The sequence below is a fragment of the Pteropus vampyrus genome, unplaced genomic scaffold (assembly GCF_000151845.1).
Source record: "Pteropus vampyrus isolate Shadow unplaced genomic scaffold, Pvam_2.0 Scaffold2, whole genome shotgun sequence".
NCBI lineage: Eukaryota > Metazoa > Chordata > Mammalia > Chiroptera > Pteropodidae > Pteropus > Pteropus vampyrus.
This window is the reverse complement of record NW_011888783.1, coordinates 33,002,490-33,021,430: the sequence shown is the minus strand read 5'-3', so window position 1 is coordinate 33,021,430 and position 18,941 is coordinate 33,002,490. Positions and strand designations below refer to the sequence as shown.

Below are 18,941 nucleotides of genomic sequence, written 5' to 3'. Positions count from 1 at the left end.
AAGCAAAAACAAAAACCTTTTTCATTCTGCTGGAGCCGCCATTGAGAGGCTATCTCTTCCTGTGGACAGGACAGTAGATGATTGGGAGATTCTGAACCACTGTGGCCATTGCTGCCACCATGACAGGTTCTAAACAGCACATAGAACTAAGCATGGAAGAACATGCAGTGTTGAAAGAATTACAGAGAAAGAGAGCAGCAGCCCTGATGAAATCATGAACTTCTGGAACAAGCCATACCTACTCCCGGCTTTTCATTTGCATGAATCAATAATTCGATATTTTTGCCTTAGCCAATTTGTGCTGTTTCCATTTATTTGCAACTGAAAGATTCCTAAAAGATACAGTTCCAGAACAAAGTTTGAAATAGACCAAGTCTGATCCTCATTCATTTCTTTTTTTGAAACCATCTCCCACCAGCCACTGTCTTTCACCCAAGGCACCCAGTGCTCTCCTTCTGTCCCAAGGTCTCCATTCTGATACCCCACCCAGGCCTGTACTAACTCCCAAAGTACTTTAGCCCCCAACATTACCTTCCCCTTTCTTCTTACTTCTTCTATTCCATGTCCCAACAATGTAAATTCATAAAAACAAAAATGAAAAATACATAAATTATTATGAGTATGTTGCAGCTTAGCCTAAAGGGGAGTCAAAGTTTGCTTGTGTCTACATCCATTTATGCAGGTCAACAGGTATTAGAGTCACTGCTAAAAGTAAGTCTTGTGTATGCTCCTGGGATAAAGGCAGAATGATGTCTGTGAGCACAGAAGCTAGCTTTATAAAGGAATCTGCAAGATGCAGGGCACAGGTAGTGCCACCTGAGAGTTGAGGAAGTCTAGAACACAGTTTGAACAGAGAAGCTGAAGAATATGGATGGTGCTGTTTGTCACTTTCTAGGTTTTGCCTGAGAAACAGCATCTTAGAAGGAAGCGGTGTTTTCACAAAGGCAGAGCAACTGCACGGGGAGAAGCCTCCTTGAAAGGCTTGTGGCAGCAGATATCAATGAGGGACAGAGTAATGAGCACCCCCATCCTGGACTCACAGTAACAATGGGCAAGATACTAGGAGGCAAGGTGTTGAGGTCTTATGTCTATAAGTAAAAAAGGTGAACAAACAAAATATGGGTTATTAATGTCGATACCTTACAACTTCTGCTCCTCCCTCGTCTTTAGAGACAGTGTCCATGTAGACCCACGGTCCAGTGGGGCATGGGGACCTACAGGTTACACAAAGGAGAATTTAATAGGTGAACGGTCAAAACAGAATGTCAAGGAGAGCCAAAGAGGGAGATTTCGGAGCGTCGTGGAGGAGATGGTTCTAAAGGCAGTTGACAGATAGAAAAATCACCAACAAGTAGAAATAGTGAGACCTTCTTCAAAGAGAAGGAATGGCATGAATGAAGGAGTGGAGGGGAGAAAGCAGGGGTTGGGGCCAAGTCTGTGCATCTGTGCTTGTAGCAGGAGAAGCACCATATTATTCAGCTACTCTGTTCAAGCTGCATTGCAGACCTCCTCAACAAGCTTTCTGGTGGGGAAAGGAAGGATACTGTGTGAAAGGATAAACAGCCCCAGGGACACTGGGGTCTTTGTCGGGGAACATGTCTGCTTTGCTGTGGTGGGCTTTGTAAGATGGTAAGATGAGCATATTTGTAAGCAGTAAGTCAAATTACAATAATGTATGAATGACTAGAGCCCTTAAGACTCCTGGAAATGCTCGTTTTTAAAATAGTCTGCTCGGTAACCCAAATCATCTTGAAATGGTTTGGATTTCAAACAGTGGAGGAAAAAGAAAAGCATTCAGGTGTGTGAAAAAAAAGAACAGGTATTCTGGGGCAGAGCACCACTCTGTGCAGGGTCCCTGTCCCACCCTAATTTCCCTGAGGGTCTGGTCAGTTTCCACAGCGCTTCTTGGTTCTTCCCTTGGGGACTCATAGCTTGGCAAACACTCCAAGGTCTGTTTTCCATTGCTTTAAACAAGGCCACAGTTGTGGCGAGAGCCCTGGATGATGGTGGACGTTTTTAGTGTATTTATAACTTGGATATATTTAAGTTTGTCTCCTTTGTACTTTTTAAATAACCTACCACACTCATTTAAAAAATGATACTAGTGAATATATTTAATGGCACAGAATTATACACTTAAAAATGGTTAAAATGGGAAAGTTAATATTAGGTACATTTTACCACAACAAACATATTTAAAAAAAACACTGTCCTTTCTTTTTGTTTTACAAGTAACACTTTTTACTCTTTGTATGTAGAACTATATGACATATCAAATTTGCATTTTATTGGGTTACTTTAAACCCTGAGCATCTTTATTCATGTAGAAATAGCAATAATAATAATAATAATAATAATAATAATAATACCACCCATGGTACACATTGCTCTTACAATGTATATTTGACAGTTTTAAAAAATATATTATTTGATTTGATTTTCATTTTATGGAATCAAAAGAAATATTTACATTATAAATGAGTATAACAACTAATACCAAATGAAAACCTGAGCCTTTGCTACCAGGACTCCCTACAATACAGAGACCAAAAGAATAAAAAATATCCCCCAAATTAAATCGCCCCTCAAGCTTTCTGAAATTAGCAGAGGATGTTTGCAGCTGACCTATTTCTCTCCAACACGACTGTGTTGATAATTGACTTTTGTCCCCCAGGGAAGTGCTCAAATATAATTGAGAAGCACCTGCCACATAGAGAGTACAGCTTTATGTACTCAGTAATTCCCATAAATATTGTACTTACCTTGGGACTCAAACACTCTGCTTTCTTCTTAATTGTTATCTCTCAAGGAAGAAATATTATAATCACCAAAGCTGAGTTATGAACATCTTGATAAAATAAAATAAGTATTTTGAATTGTAAATACTCGAGGTATTTCTATTACTAAAAATTATGATGGCAATAACCAGTTATAATGCTAGAACACTTTTCTTTAATCCTGTCAGTCTTATCTCATTACATAAATCCTCTTCTATACATGAGAACAACTTAGTTTTGTTCACTCTTGAGGGCAAGGAAGACAAGGTCAGAGGTTTGATTTCCATGTAGGTCAAATAGCTTTTCTCCCCCAAAAAATCAGCTTTATAATCTGAGACTGCATCTCCAAAATAAGCATAAATATGATTCATCCCATTCAACACTACCACTTGAAAAGCTGTCTGGGACATAAGTGCCTTTCTACACACAGGATATCTGCATGTTTAGACCAGGGGCTACACCTGGGACCCCTCGGGCTGGTGGAGAGAATATGTTAATGAAAAAAATTTGAAGCGTATCACAAAAGATCACATATTATTGTATGATTCCAGTTACATGAAATGTCCAGAATAGGCAAATCTATAGACACAGAGAGTAAATTAAGCATTGCCTAGGGTTGGGAGTGGGGAGAAGGATGGAGAGCGACTGCTAATGGGTACAAGGTTTCCTTTGGGGGTGAAGAAAGTGTTCTAAAATTAGATTATGGTCATAACAGAATAAAGCCTCTGAATTCCCAAAAGAATGACTTCCTCTTTTCTGTCACACACACACACACACACACACACACACACACACACACGCACACACATACCCCACTGAGACCAAATAAGAAAGTTGTGCCTATAGGGCACTCTAACCTTAACAGTGATCATTCTATCCACTTGTTTGATTTAGAAACGTGATTAGCATTTGAGTTGTTAACACTGGCACAAGGCCATTCAAGAAGTAGGAGGGTAGGATAAATAAATCTACAAAAATTAGTATGCATTTCTATTACTGCTGGTCTTTCTTGTATTACAAGAGAAATTTCAAAGAAAAAAAAATTCTCAATTTTGAGACACAGTGAACACCACAAAAATTTACCATTTCTAGTGATTCTAACAACCTAGAAAAATGCAGATTCTTTTCCAATTTGTATATACAAAATATTTCCTCTCAAAATAAAGGCTACTGCTACAGTAATTAAATTGCAAACCTGGAGATCAATACCTCCAACAACAGACAAGAACATAAAATGAAAAATAAAATAGGCATGGTTTGTCATCCAAATGATTGCAGTAAAATGATCAGAAAGATCCAGTATATACAGCATAAGTTTTACGGTCCCTCTCTAATAATGTTTTCAGTACCTGAAGTACAAATGCTGAATGTCATCCTTTCAGATTCAAGTAATTACCTCAGCCCTGTTTACCTGTGTAATAAGAAAGGATACATTAAAGAAAATGGGAAAGTTTGCAGAGGGGCACGTTTACTCTAGTTAAAACGAGAATTACTTTCAAAGAATTTCAAAGCACGGTCTATATTCAGGCCAGGTGTTGATACTACATCAATCTTATCTATTTCAGAAAGCAGGCTGCCATATCACACAACTTATTACTATTGTTACTTGAAAGCAGTAAAATAACTCCCTGTAATTTAGCCTTTTCATTAACTCAGGCTTCTAATTCTAATCTTACCTTTTCTCCTAGCCCCAGTTCACATGGTTAATTCCGTGCAAAATTCCCAATGTGCTGCTCTGTAGTCTGTAACTTACACTCATTCTGGGATAAGGAGTGCAGAATTCTACCTCAACATTTTCCAGGTTCATGAAGTGCCAGGGCGTGTAATTGTGTGAAGGCAGGACAACACTGGCTGCTTAGGTTAATACATGTGTTTATGGGGGCTCTTTGGAGATAATAGCCTAGCTCCTCTTGAGATATCAATTTGACATGTTCTAATCTAAAGAGGTATTCTAAAGAGAGTGTGTGGTTGGTTGGTAATAGTTAAGGAAGTGCTCTGCAAAGCCCATAGACGGAATATTGGTGCAACACCTGGGTTCAAAGGAAGTGAAAAGTGTCCAGGGGCTCTGCCTATACCAGGCATACACCCTGATGAAGACAAGACGGCTCAGAGCATCTTTGTTTCTGAGGCCTGTAACCCATTCTTAGCAAACACTTCCCTGCTGAGAAGGAAGTTGCAGCAAAGTGGGAGCTAGCGGAGTGGCATTGCTCATGGTTCTAGGAAGCACTCTGCTCCAAAATGTTGCTTAAAAAGCATTCAGAGGTCAAACATTGAGTGCTACAGAATGAAATGGGGCCTCATGCCTGTTCCACATATGTCTGTGGATGGTTCCTGGAGTCTTCAGTGAATCTGGGTGACTTGCAAGCTGCTGGCCCTGGTTAGGGCTATGCTTTCCTCTGAGCCTGAGCTGCAGAAATGAGACCAAGAATGGGCCAAACTCGGAGAAGGCTGGTGAGCATGGACAATGCCAGGACCTCAGCCAGAAAAGATGGGTCAGAACTAGATTCGCTGGGCCCAGCCAACCCCACTGAGTTAGCAGACTCACCAGGATCACCAGGAGTAGAGAGGCTGGTTTCTACAACTAGCTACACCATGTGGTTTGTCTAAACTACATTTTCTCAGCTCCACCCTTTCTTCTTCCCTTAATAAGGAGCAGTCTCTGTTCTTTGATACCTAGGGACCACACTGACTGGGGTAGCACATGGACTAATTAAGGGGAGAAGTCACAGGAAAGTCAAGGTCAATGTCAGCTTATGTGTCCAGACAACGTCCTGTAATTTTCTAGAAAGATTAATATTTGAATCAGAATTTATCTAAGTTTCAATAGAATCTTACCATTCAAAACTAGAGGATAAATAGTTCTTTCTTCTACAAAAATGACATTTAGGGTACTCTGTGTAACAAAAACAGAGTCTTGGGGAAAGAGTAATTAGAGCTCTCAATCAGGAGCTTTGTCAATTCAGTTCTGTTTATTCAAGCCCAAGAGCAAATAAAAAGAGAGTTTGCCTGATTGGCATAATTCTTTCCTGCTTTATCACATCTCAATTTGGGAAGGTGAAATCCAGAGAAACTTCACAAAGGAAACAGGTGTAAACTCTTCTTGAAAATTACCATTTAGCAAGGAAGTTCTACTTAGAGAACAAGTAAAAACTTCCATATTTGGTGATGAAAAATGATTTATTATTGTCTTTCATACAACTAAACTATAATAATGGTTGTGCCAGTCCTGGCCTGTGTCCCTCAGATTTATTCCTCCCTTTTCCCTGCTGTGTTTTCTACCTTAGGGAGGCCAAGGCCTGCAGGCTGCTTCCCAGGCTCCCATGTCAGCTAGCTCCCAGCTAGGCTCAGCCAATGAATGGAAGGCACTCCAGGGGACTGAGGGTGTGGGTTGGGGGCAGAAACAAGTTGAAGCCAAGGTATTTCCCCCCATTCCCTCCACCTCAGGTGGCTTCTTCAGCAGAGGCTGCATCTCCTCTGTGTGTCACTTTTTAATTGAGATACAACTGACATAACATTATATTCAAATGTACAACATAAGGATTTGATATTTGCATATGTTGTAAAATGATCACCACAAATCTAGTTAACATCCATCACCATATAGTTATATTTTTTTTCTTGTGATAAGAACTTTCAGATCAACTGTCTTAGCAACTTTCAAATATTCAACATAGTTTTGTTAACTATAGTCATCATGCTATATATTACATCCCCAGGACTTATTTATTTTATAACTGGCTGGAAGTTTGTACCTTTTGACCCTCTTCACCCATTTCATCCACTCCCTATCTCTGGTCACCATCAATCAAATCTCTGTGCCTATGAGCTTGGGGTTATTTGGTGGGGGGGAGGAGGGGTGTTGTTTGTTTTTAGTTTTTAGAGTCCACATAAAGATGAGATCATACAGTGTCTTTGATTTATTATACTTAGCATAATTTCCTCAAAGGCCATCCATATTGTCACACAGGGTGGGATTTCTTTTTATGGTTGTATAATATTCTATCATATATATACCACAATTTCTTCATTCATTCATCGATAGACACTTAGGTTGTTTCCTTATCTTGGCTACTGTAAATAATGAACACGAGGGCGCATATATCTTTTCGAGTTAGTGTTTTTGTTTTCTTTGGATAAATACCCAGAAGTGGGATTGCTGGATTACATCATAGTTCTATTTTTAATTTCTTGAGGCACCACCATTCTATTTTCCATAGTGGCTGCAACAATTTACAATTGTTGCATAGTGGCTGCAACAATTCCCACCAACAGTGTACAAAGGTTCCCTTCCCCACCATCCTTGCCAACACCTGTTATTTCTTGCCTTTTTGATAACAACCCTTATGACAGGTATGAGGCGATATCCTCTATGTCTCTTGCTCCTACAAAACTAGTCCAGTGGTTCCAGCATCTACCAGGTGATTCTGGTCCCTGGGCTCTAGTAATAGTTTCCTCTTTTTGTCCTTCTAGCCTGGAGGTGATAGTGGCTTCCTGCTGTTGCTAACCTCTAGGTTTAGCTTCTAATCTCTCCCATTACCTATTTAACCATGTCTCTACAATTCAAGTCTCTCAGTTGCAAAAATTCAAGTAGTTTTTTTCCTGGTTAGATTCTGGGTAATTTAGTGATTAGTAAATAAACAAACAGAAACGAACAAACAAACCTCCATGAAACATGCAAACAAAAATTCCATCCCATGATAAAACTGGGGATAAAAACTATAGTCTCCAGATTGCCCAGTTGTTGCTTTGTTCTTCACAGTAATCATATAGACTAAGAGTATTTCTAGGATCTAAGAATAAGCTTCATATGTCCTTTCATGTATCAACATCTATGTGTGTTTGTACGTCTGTCTTGATTATCCAGGGATGAAAAGTGGTGTGGTGGAAAAACTGTAGCATCCGCGACTGTCTCAGCTCTACCAACAATTGATGTGACCTTGGTAAGGCCTTTATGTCCTTTGGCCTCTGTTTTATTCATCTGAAAATGGGGAATTGAAGTACTTTCCCTCTACAATCTCTTCTTGTTCTAAAATTCTATGATTCTAAGTTTATGGATAAATTTTGCATATATATAGGCCTCTAGGCATATGATTATTCTTAGAGCTAAGCACAAAGCATATACACCTTCTGTTGATGAATTTGCATTTCATTGGAGAAAAATTTGCATTTCATCAGAAAAACATGTCTATAATCAGTGCTCAAATTATAACCCAAAGAAATTTTTTTTGCCAACTCGTTTTATTATAGTATCAACTTAGTATCTCAATACGTTTTGGTCTCTAAATATAGTATGTGTTCACTGCATTAGTATAATGATCATTTGATTAGCATACCTAAAAATACACAGAGTTCCTTGTGCTAAGGTAGATGGTTTGAGACAGCTGCAACAATGTATTCTGTTCCACATGCTTTTTGTTAGGTGACCTTGACACATCCCATCAAAAGACAGAGTCTGTTTCCCCTCCCTTTGAAACTGGGCTGGTCTTTTGGTCTGTTTTGACTTAGAGGCTGGAACAGAATTAGTGTCAGGTAGCTTTTGAAAATGGTCTTACCAAATCTGCAGCTTCAGTCTCTACTTCTGGGGATGCTCCTTTTTGGAACTCAGCCACCACGTTGTGAGGAAGTTCAAGAAACCACACTGAGAGGCCCAGGTAGAGGAAAACTAAGCCCCCTGCCAAAAGCTCTAGTTCAGTTCTCAGCTAGCAACCAGCACCAAATGCCAACCACGTGTGAGGTTATTTTAGACCTTTCAGCCAAGCCAGAGCCCAAATAACATCACACAAAACAGAACTGTCTGGTCAGCACATAGAGGAAAAAAAAAAAGGGTGTTGTTGCTTTAAGCCACTAAATTTTGTGGAGGTTTGTTAGGAAACAATTTCTCCCCATTAAACAAAAATTTTAATGTTGAAATGGAACTCCATGACAAAAATATATCAAGCTGGTCCTCTAACCATCCATTCTTTCATTCATTCAAATTAATATTTATTGAACATTTACTATGCTTAATGCTGAGAATGCAAAGGAGACCAAATGCAGACATGTCCCTGCCCTAGTGAAACTTATTATCTGGATGAGGAGAAAGACAGTAACAGAGAAATCTGATTACATGTTAAATTATAATAGTGATGATACTGAGAATTGGCACAGAGCACTCTGGGATGAGGTGTACAGTTAAGGAGCTGACCTCATCAGGGAGGTTAGAAAAAGAAATGATGACTAAAGTTAGGAGGTTAGAAAAAGAAATGATGACTTAGAAGGAAGATTAAAAGTTAACTGGGCGAAGGGGAAAGTAATAGCCCTCTAGGGAGGCTTAGCATGTGCAAAGGGCTTATGGCAGAAGGGAAGGTGATGTGTTCAATACATGTGTCCAGAACTAAGAGATCTGGGCTCAAGATGATGCTGGAAACTGGTAAGGGCTACTAGCCCTTCTAAGATTTTGTAGTCCTCATAAGGGCAGACTTAACAAGGAGAGGTCAATTAATCCCACCCTGATAATATTTTCTCTTGGAACCCCAGTGGGAGAAAACTGGGAGTAACCCCAGTGAGAATAACCTGGAGTACTGCACCATACAAACTGCATATGCAGTGATATCCACTGGGTATGTCAGTACTCAATGCACATGAGTGTTTTGCCCACACCCCCATTCCTTGGTGTACTGCTACACATCTATGCTATGCATAGATTGTTCCTTTCTATGCGTCTGTGTCTCCATCACTAGATTATAAAATCCTTTTAGTACAGGGGCTGTGTCTCATTCATCTTTTCATTCCTCCTTCATAGCATCTAGCAGAGTACTGGGCACATAGCGAATGTTTAATAAGTGTTTCCTAAAACTTTAAAACATGAATAAAATAATCTATTCATAAATAGCTGGTCAGCCATTCCAATGATAGCAACACTCTTAGGAAAGTCTTGCTGTAAAAAAGCGTTCCTTTCTAATTGTTATCAATTTTTGAATTTCATACTCAAAAAAAAAAACACTGACAACAGTCCATATTTCCAAAGACTGTCTTTGCGTACACTTTGAAGATCATTACTAGGTCACCCCTAGCTCTCTCTCCTTTCAGTGGCAAAAGACTTCATCTTCTCACCTTTCCTCAAAAAAACCATTCAGTTGCTCCCTGGATTCATTCCAAAACCTCCATCCCTCCTAAATTGTGGAGGCCAGCAATCTAGTAAACCAGGAAACAAGGTCAAGGATGCCTGAGGGACTTTGTGCACAGCCCTCAGAGTAGAAGCAGGCTCTCTTTCTCAGTCCACTTGTTTTCAGGCCAACTCACATGCGTGCATGTGTATGTGTGCACATGCACGCATGTGCACACAAAACACTGAAATTTATCAGCACAAAGAATAAACATTGTTTTATTAGGTGAGTTTGCCAACTGTCCTCTATTCTTCACCACCAGCTCAGTGTTACCCATCTGATTTGACACATCAATTTTTCTTTTAGTGAAAACTTTCTTCCTACATATTTTAAATAATAGGACAAAGTAATAAGCAGTACTATTTTTATTGGTATTTCCTACCATCTTTATGTGCAAAAGCATTACACAGACTGGGAAATATCAACCAAGACATTCCATCACTCCAGTGTACCAAAAACTCAAAAACAATAAATCACTGGTCATCCAACAAACAATGAGGCTCTGATAACATAAACAGATGTGCTTTTTTAAAAAAAAAAAATTTTCCACATTTGGGTGAAAACTGTTCAATTTTATTTCAAAAAATATACTGTTAAATTCCATTTGCAATCATTTTTCATCTTTCACAGAATTAAAAAAATATCCCTTGGTTATTTTTCCTGTAGCCATTATAAAAGTCTGTATTATGTCATTTAAACTAGACCATGTCTAGTTTAAATGACACTAGTTTTATGACCACTTCCTGAACTGTAAGTGCTCATAAAAACTAAGTTGTTTTTTTTTTTTTCAGGAAAAAAAAAAGGAAGATTGTGTATACAATACAATCACAACTAACTCCTGAATTTAAATTAGACCATTTTTATTAAACTAACAAATACCAGTTCCAGAAAGACTAATAAAATATATTTGTTCTAAAAATCTGCATTGGTTTAACTTACTCCCAAAATTATTTAGCAAGCAATGCTTTTTACATTTTTAAGGCAACATATAGAAGCACTTAACTAGGATGTATTATACATGTTATCTCACTCAATAATTTATTGGAACAAATTGAAGAAAGAACATCAGAAAGAATATTGATTGTTTTGTGTTGGAAAAGTAAAGCATTAGTGAAGTGGTGGTGTAGATGAATTCAAAAGTTTTAGTCAAACAGTTCATGGAATACACTGCTGTATAATTAGTATTTCTAAGAATTTTGCAACAATAAAACACTACCCAAAATAGTCACCTATTTTTCAGTCATATAACTCAAAATTTTTTAAAGATGAAGAATGTCTCTGCCTTATCAAACACGTAAATAATCTAAGCACTGCAAAGAGAACAGAATGCACTTTAGGAATGAATTCAGAATCCAAAATGTATTTATTTTAATAATGCACATGCTTAGTACTCACTGATTAAAGAAAAATAGTAATAATGTTTCTGTAGAAAATAAATCTGCATAATAAATATCGTATACATATGCTTTACGGACTCTATTTAGGAGAAGTTTGAGTCCAATTTTTTAGTCTAATGCCCATTTGTCATGGATAACCTGTTTAAACTGATGAGATAATCTCTAAAGGAACACAGCAAAGCTGCCATCATGGGTTAAAAACACATTACACAATGCTCTAAGTGACCTAACGGGGAAAAGAACTTCCCAAGGTCACTCCAGCGGCCCACAGTGGAGCCTGGAATAAGAGCGTCTTGGTGAGAGGACCAAAGTCCTCCCAGGTCCCCCCAAACGCACATACCTAGACAGTTCCTATTCCAAAAAAAAAAGAGAGAAAGAGAGAGAGAGAGAGAGTGAGAGAGAGAGAGAAAGATCAAGGTGACTCATTTTTGCGTGATCTCTCTACCACCCAGAAGCTATGTAGATATGTTTTCATTTACAACACATGGACAGGACGAAAATTAACCAATTTCCTGGATCAAGATGAAAAGCACCTAAGCATTCAGCATAACCTGAGATCTTTCCCCCACACAACGCATAGGAGAATCACGCAAAAGAAAATCACTAAGAAGCAAACACTAAGCGTAGTACCACCCAGACCCTGGGAACTGAATGCTGGCCTTCCCTTATTTCGATTTAACCAGATTCGGCAGTCTTTCCCTAATTAAGAGAACCAAGGAACTGATCCCAAAGGAACTGAGGAACTGAGACCAAACTTTCTGCACAAAGTGTCTTTCTTTTGACCGGAACCCGGAGATCTTCCCCACGACCCAAACAGAGAAGAGTATTCAAAATAGGGCTAAATAGAGGAGATCCCTAACTTTCAGCCGAATCAAATCAGGTGCGCGGCCCCAGGGGCTTTGGTTACTCAGAAGCCAAGTTACGCATCTTAAAGACGTTTCCCCACGCACCGAAGATGCAACCAGAAATATTCCAGTCTTAAATTCAATGTCCCTGCCCTAAACCAGGTCTCTGCCGACGTGCGTCCACACGCACTACTAACTTCCCAGGGCGGTGCGGAGACGCCTGGACCCGAAGACTTCGCGAGCAGGGGGCAGAGGCAGAAGGACGCAGTCGGAGCGCCTGTCCCGCGCGGGAAAGAGGCGCGCGCGGAGACCAGACGCGCCGCTCTGGCGGGCGGGGTCTGCGCTCGGTCCCCAGACCCCCGCGCCGGGCGCTCGGCCTCCTGCCCAACCTGCTCCCGCTCCTCCGCCCCGCGCCAACCTCCTACCTGTCTGAGGATGAAGCTGGTCGAAGTGGTGCTGCCATCGGATCTTTTCAACCTGCTTCTCCGGGTCGTGGTGCCTCGGGCCACCTGGACTCGACACACAGGGCCAGAGAGAAGCGGGTGAGGACCGCAGCGTAGAGCCGGGCGACCACCCCCGGCTAGAGTCCGCCTCCAGACCAGCTCCCCAGGGTCTCCCAGAGCCCGCACCCAAGTCTCCTCCGCGGTCCCCAAATCCAGCCCCCACCCCCACCCACCCACCGCTAGCCTCGACAGCTGAAAAGATGCCCGAGAAGAGCAGCGCGCGAGCACCCACCACATCCATTAACAAAGACTCTCAGGGTGCGGGGTCCGAGTCCCCGGCATCCGCTGGGGAAGGCTGCGGGCTCCGGAGCGGGAGCGCAGAGACCGGACGAGGTGAGGAGGAGGCGGAGAAGGAGGAGCAGCGGGAGGAGAGACGGACGCGGAGGAGGGGTAGGGGAGAGAGGCCGCCGACTCTCGGGACTGGGGGCCCCGCACGCCGGGCAAGAAGGCGGGGCGCTCTCGGGCCCTGGGGAGGGGGGAGGCGGAGGAGGGGGCGGTACCTGCGAGGTGGGCGAGTGCGGCCCGTCCGCAGTCCCGTTCTTGGCGTAGGAGGAGGACATGGTTCACGGCCGCATGGCCCGCCCGAGAGCGGTGGGCGGAGGGCGGACGGGCCCCCGGGGTCTCGGAAGCTGGGAAGGGGAGGGGAAGGCGGCAGGACTTCCCCACCCGGCTACCAGACCGCGCCAGCTCCAGGCTCCCCTCCCGCACTTCTGAGAGCGCTTCCCCCGCGCCCGCAGCGGGGTCCCGGGAAGCGGCCCCCGCAGGGGAAGTTCCCGCCCAGGGGCTTCTCGGGATCTCGCCCACCGGAGTGGATGGGGAGAAGCGCTCTCCCACCTCGCGAGCGCCTTACATCAGAGCTCTCCAGAGGATGAAGGGAGGGGGAAATCGGCGGTGGGGGTGGGAGGATTAAAATAGTCTGCACAGTTTAAAATGAGACAAAGGTGGCACGGTTCATGAATCAGGGCTTGGGGAGGGACGCTGGTACAGTATGGCAGAATGGGAAGAGCCGATGGGAAGGGGTGCGTGTGTGTGTGTGTGTGTGTGTGTGTGTGTGTGCGCGCGCGCGCGTGTGTGTGCTGCACTGGAATTTTAAAAGGGCAAGAGCTGAACCTTCCGCGACTTCACTTATCAGCCCACTGTGATAAGGCATAGGGTTTTGTGGTTTGTTTTTTATCCGTGTTTTTAATTGTTTTGCCAACTCTCGCCTCACAATCGCGAGCCATAGACATCCAGGCAGCCCCGGACACTCTGCCAGCCTGAGTCTGACAGGCAATGCAGCCCCACAGAAGAGCAGCTTGTCCTAAGGAGTTTTGAAGGTCATGTGAGACCTGCTAAAAAGCAAGAGTTTGGCCACGTGCCTCCTATTTCTATGCGGTTAGCTATTTTCAAAGGAGGAAAGCCATCCATGAAACCATATACAATCTTTGCCATTGTTGCAACCCTGGGCTTCCTCCTGCAGATACAGACAAGGGATTAATTTGAGATCAAATCAAGCGAATTGTGGAGAGGAGCAATTCGAAGTAATAAGAGGAAAGAAAAATACATGCGAATTCAAAAACAAAAAGACCCCGTTTAGTTATAGTTACTGTATGAGAAATCTATCTTTAAAACATGCGTAGTGTCTTAAATCACTAAATCAGACCATGTCACCTTGCATTTTAAGATTTTTTTTTTAATGGAAACTGCCATGTTTCTTTTATAAACTGGTTGGCCTTATTGAAGGCCTCATTATATCTTACTAGTCACCAGACATTCACTGCCATTCCTATCCCCTTCACTTAATCCAGACCTTCATTTCTTTTTAACAGTCTAATAACTGGTCTCCTTGCACCCAGGCTCCCTACTGTATGTACGTGCGCGCACACACACACACGCACACATTCACACACACACACATTTCATTCTATCTACACACTACATTTTCCTAAAATCTCTTTGCCCAAGTCACTCTTCTCTCAAAAGCAGCCCCCCAGATAGGGACCAAACTCCATGGTCCAACAATCGATCCCTCCTGCTCTCCCCTGCTTTTCTGGTCATCACCTCTTTTCTCCATACAGACCTACCAGCAAGCAGGCAGGTCTGCACATTATTGCTTCAGCATACCAAATGCAATCTCACTTCGGCAACTATGCCTTGGAATGCCCTCCTCCAACACACAAACACACACACACACACACGTGCACACACACACGCACACATGCACACGCACACACACAGTTTAATCTTACTCTTCCTCCAAACCTAGCTGAGCTCACTTCTCTCCCACAGAAATCTTCCCTGACCACTCCAGTTCTGGAGAGTTTCTCATACCCCTGAAAAACGGGAGCATTTATTCTCTGGGCATTTAGTATAGGCTGCCTTAGTTTATTAGTTCTCTCTTTATGAAAATCTCCTAATTTCTAAAATAGATTTTTAGCTTTTTAGCCTTTATTCTTGTACCTCACATACAAGAGATATTCAATAAAGTTTATGGGTAATGGTGTGTCTGCCAGTACAGAACTCCCTGCTTTGGTTACCATCATCGACTCAATCCATTTTTAGTTCTAAGCCATTTTCTTAGTTGATACTTAATCAATACAGAATGAATTATTATGTGGGCACCAGAATTTGAGTTTTCTGGTTTTCCGCTGCCCATAGTCTCACTGAGTTATCAAAAAAGAATCTATAGCAGCATGACAATGAGGAGCTCTGTGCACCCATCCCACAGCAAAACTGGTGAAAATTATTATTTTTTTAAATCTCTGGAAATGGTCTTATGGGCACACAGCAAGAAAATTCACTAAAGCTCAGTAAGAAAAGTGAGTCTATGGTATTCGAACCAAGACCCCAGTCCCTCCCTCCTTGCTTCCGGTTAGCTCAGCAAGAGGGGAACTCCCCTCCACACTGGTGCAGCTTAGAACACAGGGCTCCCTCTCCCCTCAGTTCCCAGTGAGAGGTTTATCTTCTTTGGAGGACAGTATATCAGCATTTATCATCCTGACCTCAGATCCCTATTGTTGAGATTAAGGTCTCATCAAATACAGAGAGAGGCAGAGGCTCCCTTCCTTGGCCCAGCCCCCAACTGTGAGATGGAAGCTCTACCGTGGTCACAGCACTCTGAAAATATTGGGGAATGCCAGAAGACCTGAGATTGCTGCCCCTTCCTACCAAGCACTCAGCTTCTAAAGTGGGGGTGTCACTCAGAGAGAAAGGTACAAGGCTGTCCCTGCCTCTAGCACCAGAACTCAAAGAATGAAGTTAGGCCCTTTCCCATACCACATACAAAAATAAACTCAAAATGGACCACAGACCTAAATGAACAAGCTAAAAATATAAAACTATTAGAAGAAAACATTAAGGTAAATCTTCACAACAGAAATAGCAATGAATTCTTAAATGTGACACCAAAAGCACAAGCAACAAAAGAAAAATTAAATAAGTTGGATTTTATCAAGATTAAAAACTTTCGTACTTCAAAGGGCACTTTCAAGAAAGTAAAAACGATGCATGGAATGGGAGAAAATATTTGCAAAGCATATATCTGATAAGGGACTCCTAGCTGCAATATATATAAAGAAATCTTGGAACTCATTAATAAGAAGACAATGCAATTTTTAAATTGGGCAAAGAATCTGAATAGACGTTTTTCCAAAAAAAGTTACACAAATGGCCGATAAGCACATGAAGAAGAAGCTTGACATCATTAGTCATCTGGGGAAATGCAAATCAAAAGCACTTTACATCTACCAGGATAGCTATAATCAAAAAGTCAGATAATAAGTGCTGATGAGGATATGGAAAACTTGAAACCATAATACACTGCTGAGGGGATTGTAAACGGTACAGCCACTGTACAACAGTACAATGAAAAACATTTTGGCAGTTCCTCAAAAAGTTAAACATAGAGTTACAATATAACCCAGAAATTCCACTCCTAGGTATATGCCAAGATAAATGAAAGCATACGTCCACGCAAAACCTTGTACAAGAATGCTCATAGCAATATTCCTAGTAGCCAAAAGTGGAAGCAACGCAAATGTCCACTAACTGAAGAATGGGTAAGTACAATGTGGTATATCTATAAAATGGAATATCCTTCTGCATTAAAAGTGACCGAGGTACTGACACATGCTACAGCACGGATGAACCTTGAAAATATGTTAAGTGAAAAAAGCAATCACAAAAAGTCACGTATTATATGATTCCATTTGCATGAAATGTTCAGCATAGAGGAATTTATAGAGACTAAAAATAGATTAGTGGTTGCTTATTGCTGGGGAGGATGGGGTGTTGAGGTGGTAGCTAGAGGTACAGGGCTTCTTTTTGAGGTGAAGAAATGTTCTAAAATTGATTGCAGTGATGGTTGTATATACCTGTGAACATAGTAAAAACTGCTAAATTGTATACTTTAAATGGGTAAACTGTATGGTATGTGAATTATCTCAATAGAACTGTCATTTTTTTAAAATCTTCAGACCTAATAAAAATTAACTCAAAATGGATTATAGATCATAGTGTAAAATGCAAAACTATAAAACTTCTAAGAGAAAAATAGGAGGAAATCCAAAGGACTTTGGGTTTGTTGATGAGGTTTTAGGTAAATACCACCACCAAGCCTGTCCCAAGAAAGTAAAATTAATATGTTGGGCTTTATTAAAATTAAAATCTTCTGCTCTATGAAAGAATGTTAAGTGAATGAAAAGAGAAGTCATAAACTGGGGATAATATTTGCGAGACACAAATCTGATAAAGAACTTGTAAATGAAATGTAGAAATAAGTCTCAAAACACAACAATAAGAAAACAAACAATGAAATTTTTAAATTTTTAAAAATGAACAAAAGATTTGAACAGACACCTTACCAAAGAAGATACATAGATAGCAAATTAGCATATGAAAAGATACTCAACATCATTTGTCATTAGGGAGATACCATGATACCATTATAAACCTATCAGAATGGCTAAAATTTTTTTATGACTGACGCTACCAGTTGTTAGTGAAGATTAGGAACAACAAGAATTATTATTCATTAGTGATGGAAATGCTAAATGGTACAGCCACTTTGAGAGAGAGTTGGTTAGTTTCTTAATAAGTTAAACATAGTCTTACCATACAATCCAGCAATCACGCTCCTAGGTATTTACACGATTGGTTCGAATACTTACGTCTACACAAGAACCAGCACACAAATGTTTATAGCAGCTTTATTCATAATTGCCCCAAATTGGAAGCAACCAAGATGGTCTTCAATAGGTGAATGGATAAACAAACCGTGGTAAAATCATACAATGGAATACTATTCAGTGATAAAAAGGAATGAGCTAACAAGCCATGGATAAACCTTAAATGCATGTTGCCAAGTGAAGGAAGCCAGTCTGAGGCTATATTCTGTATGGTTACATTTATATAAGATTCTAGAAAAGGCAAAGTTATAAAGACAGTAAATAAGTAGGTGGTTTGGGAGGAGGAGAGCTGAATATGTGAACCACGGGGGATTTTTTTAGGGTGGTCAAATCCTAAAGCAAACCATTCTGTTTGATACTGTAATAGTGGCTACATGACGCTCTGCATCTGTCAAAACCTATAGAAATTTACAGCACAAAAGAGAACCTTAATGTGTACAAATTTTTAAAAAATAATTTAGGAAGTTGGGAGATTTCAGGATAGAATGTGACAAAAGAATATAACTGTATTACAAATATTTAAAACAACTTCACCGAAGGGCATAGAGGCAAAGGGTGCTGGCCTAAGTAACTTTGGAAATGAGCGGAGTCTGTAAACTAAAGGCAAAAGGAACTGTGAATAAGCAACTGTTCATCAAGTTGTTCCCGGAGAGATATGGGTCAACAATTCTGAAACCACTATACATAGATACTGGAACTGAACAATTAAGTATATGGATGGCAGATGATGGGAGCCAGGTTTTCTACTGTTGGAGTAGAAGGTTACAGAGAAGACTAGGATGATTCCATAGTAATGGATTCAAGTCAGAGACATCGGTATGAATCCAATATAGATATAGATAGCTATATAGAGAAATATTTATAGATATGTATATATACACAAGTTAGTCTACATATTTTCTTACTTTCAACTGAGGGCCTAGAAATAACATTCGGTGGCAGCAGACACATCTGGTACCCAAGTCTTGGTTTCTAAAAACTGCCCTCTAATAAAAGAAACCCGAGCTTCCTGAAGAAATGGTTGATTCTAGGACTGGTCCAGGAAATAAATGAGATGAGCCTGGAGCATCTTATAGTGTCAGAAAGTAAGGAAGTGCTTTAAAAAAAAA

The 18,941-nt window shown here is 41.0% G+C and overlaps 1 protein-coding gene across 1 annotated transcript in view; it reads right to left on the bottom strand.

Annotated features, from left to right (window-relative positions):
• The window catches only part of CACNB4 (calcium voltage-gated channel auxiliary subunit beta 4), a 216,626-nt gene extending 203,399 nt beyond the window's left edge, over window positions 1–13,227 (bottom strand). Inside the window, exons 1-2 of the mRNA XM_011360280.1 lie at window positions 13,168–13,227; window positions 12,590–12,673 (exon numbers count right to left, since the gene is read on the bottom strand). Coding sequence (XP_011358582.1) covers window positions 12,590–12,673; window positions 13,168–13,227 — 144 coding nt within the window. The remainder of the gene's footprint in view (window positions 1–12,589; window positions 12,674–13,167) is intronic.
• Between the last annotated feature and the right edge of the window lie 5,714 nt (window positions 13,228–18,941).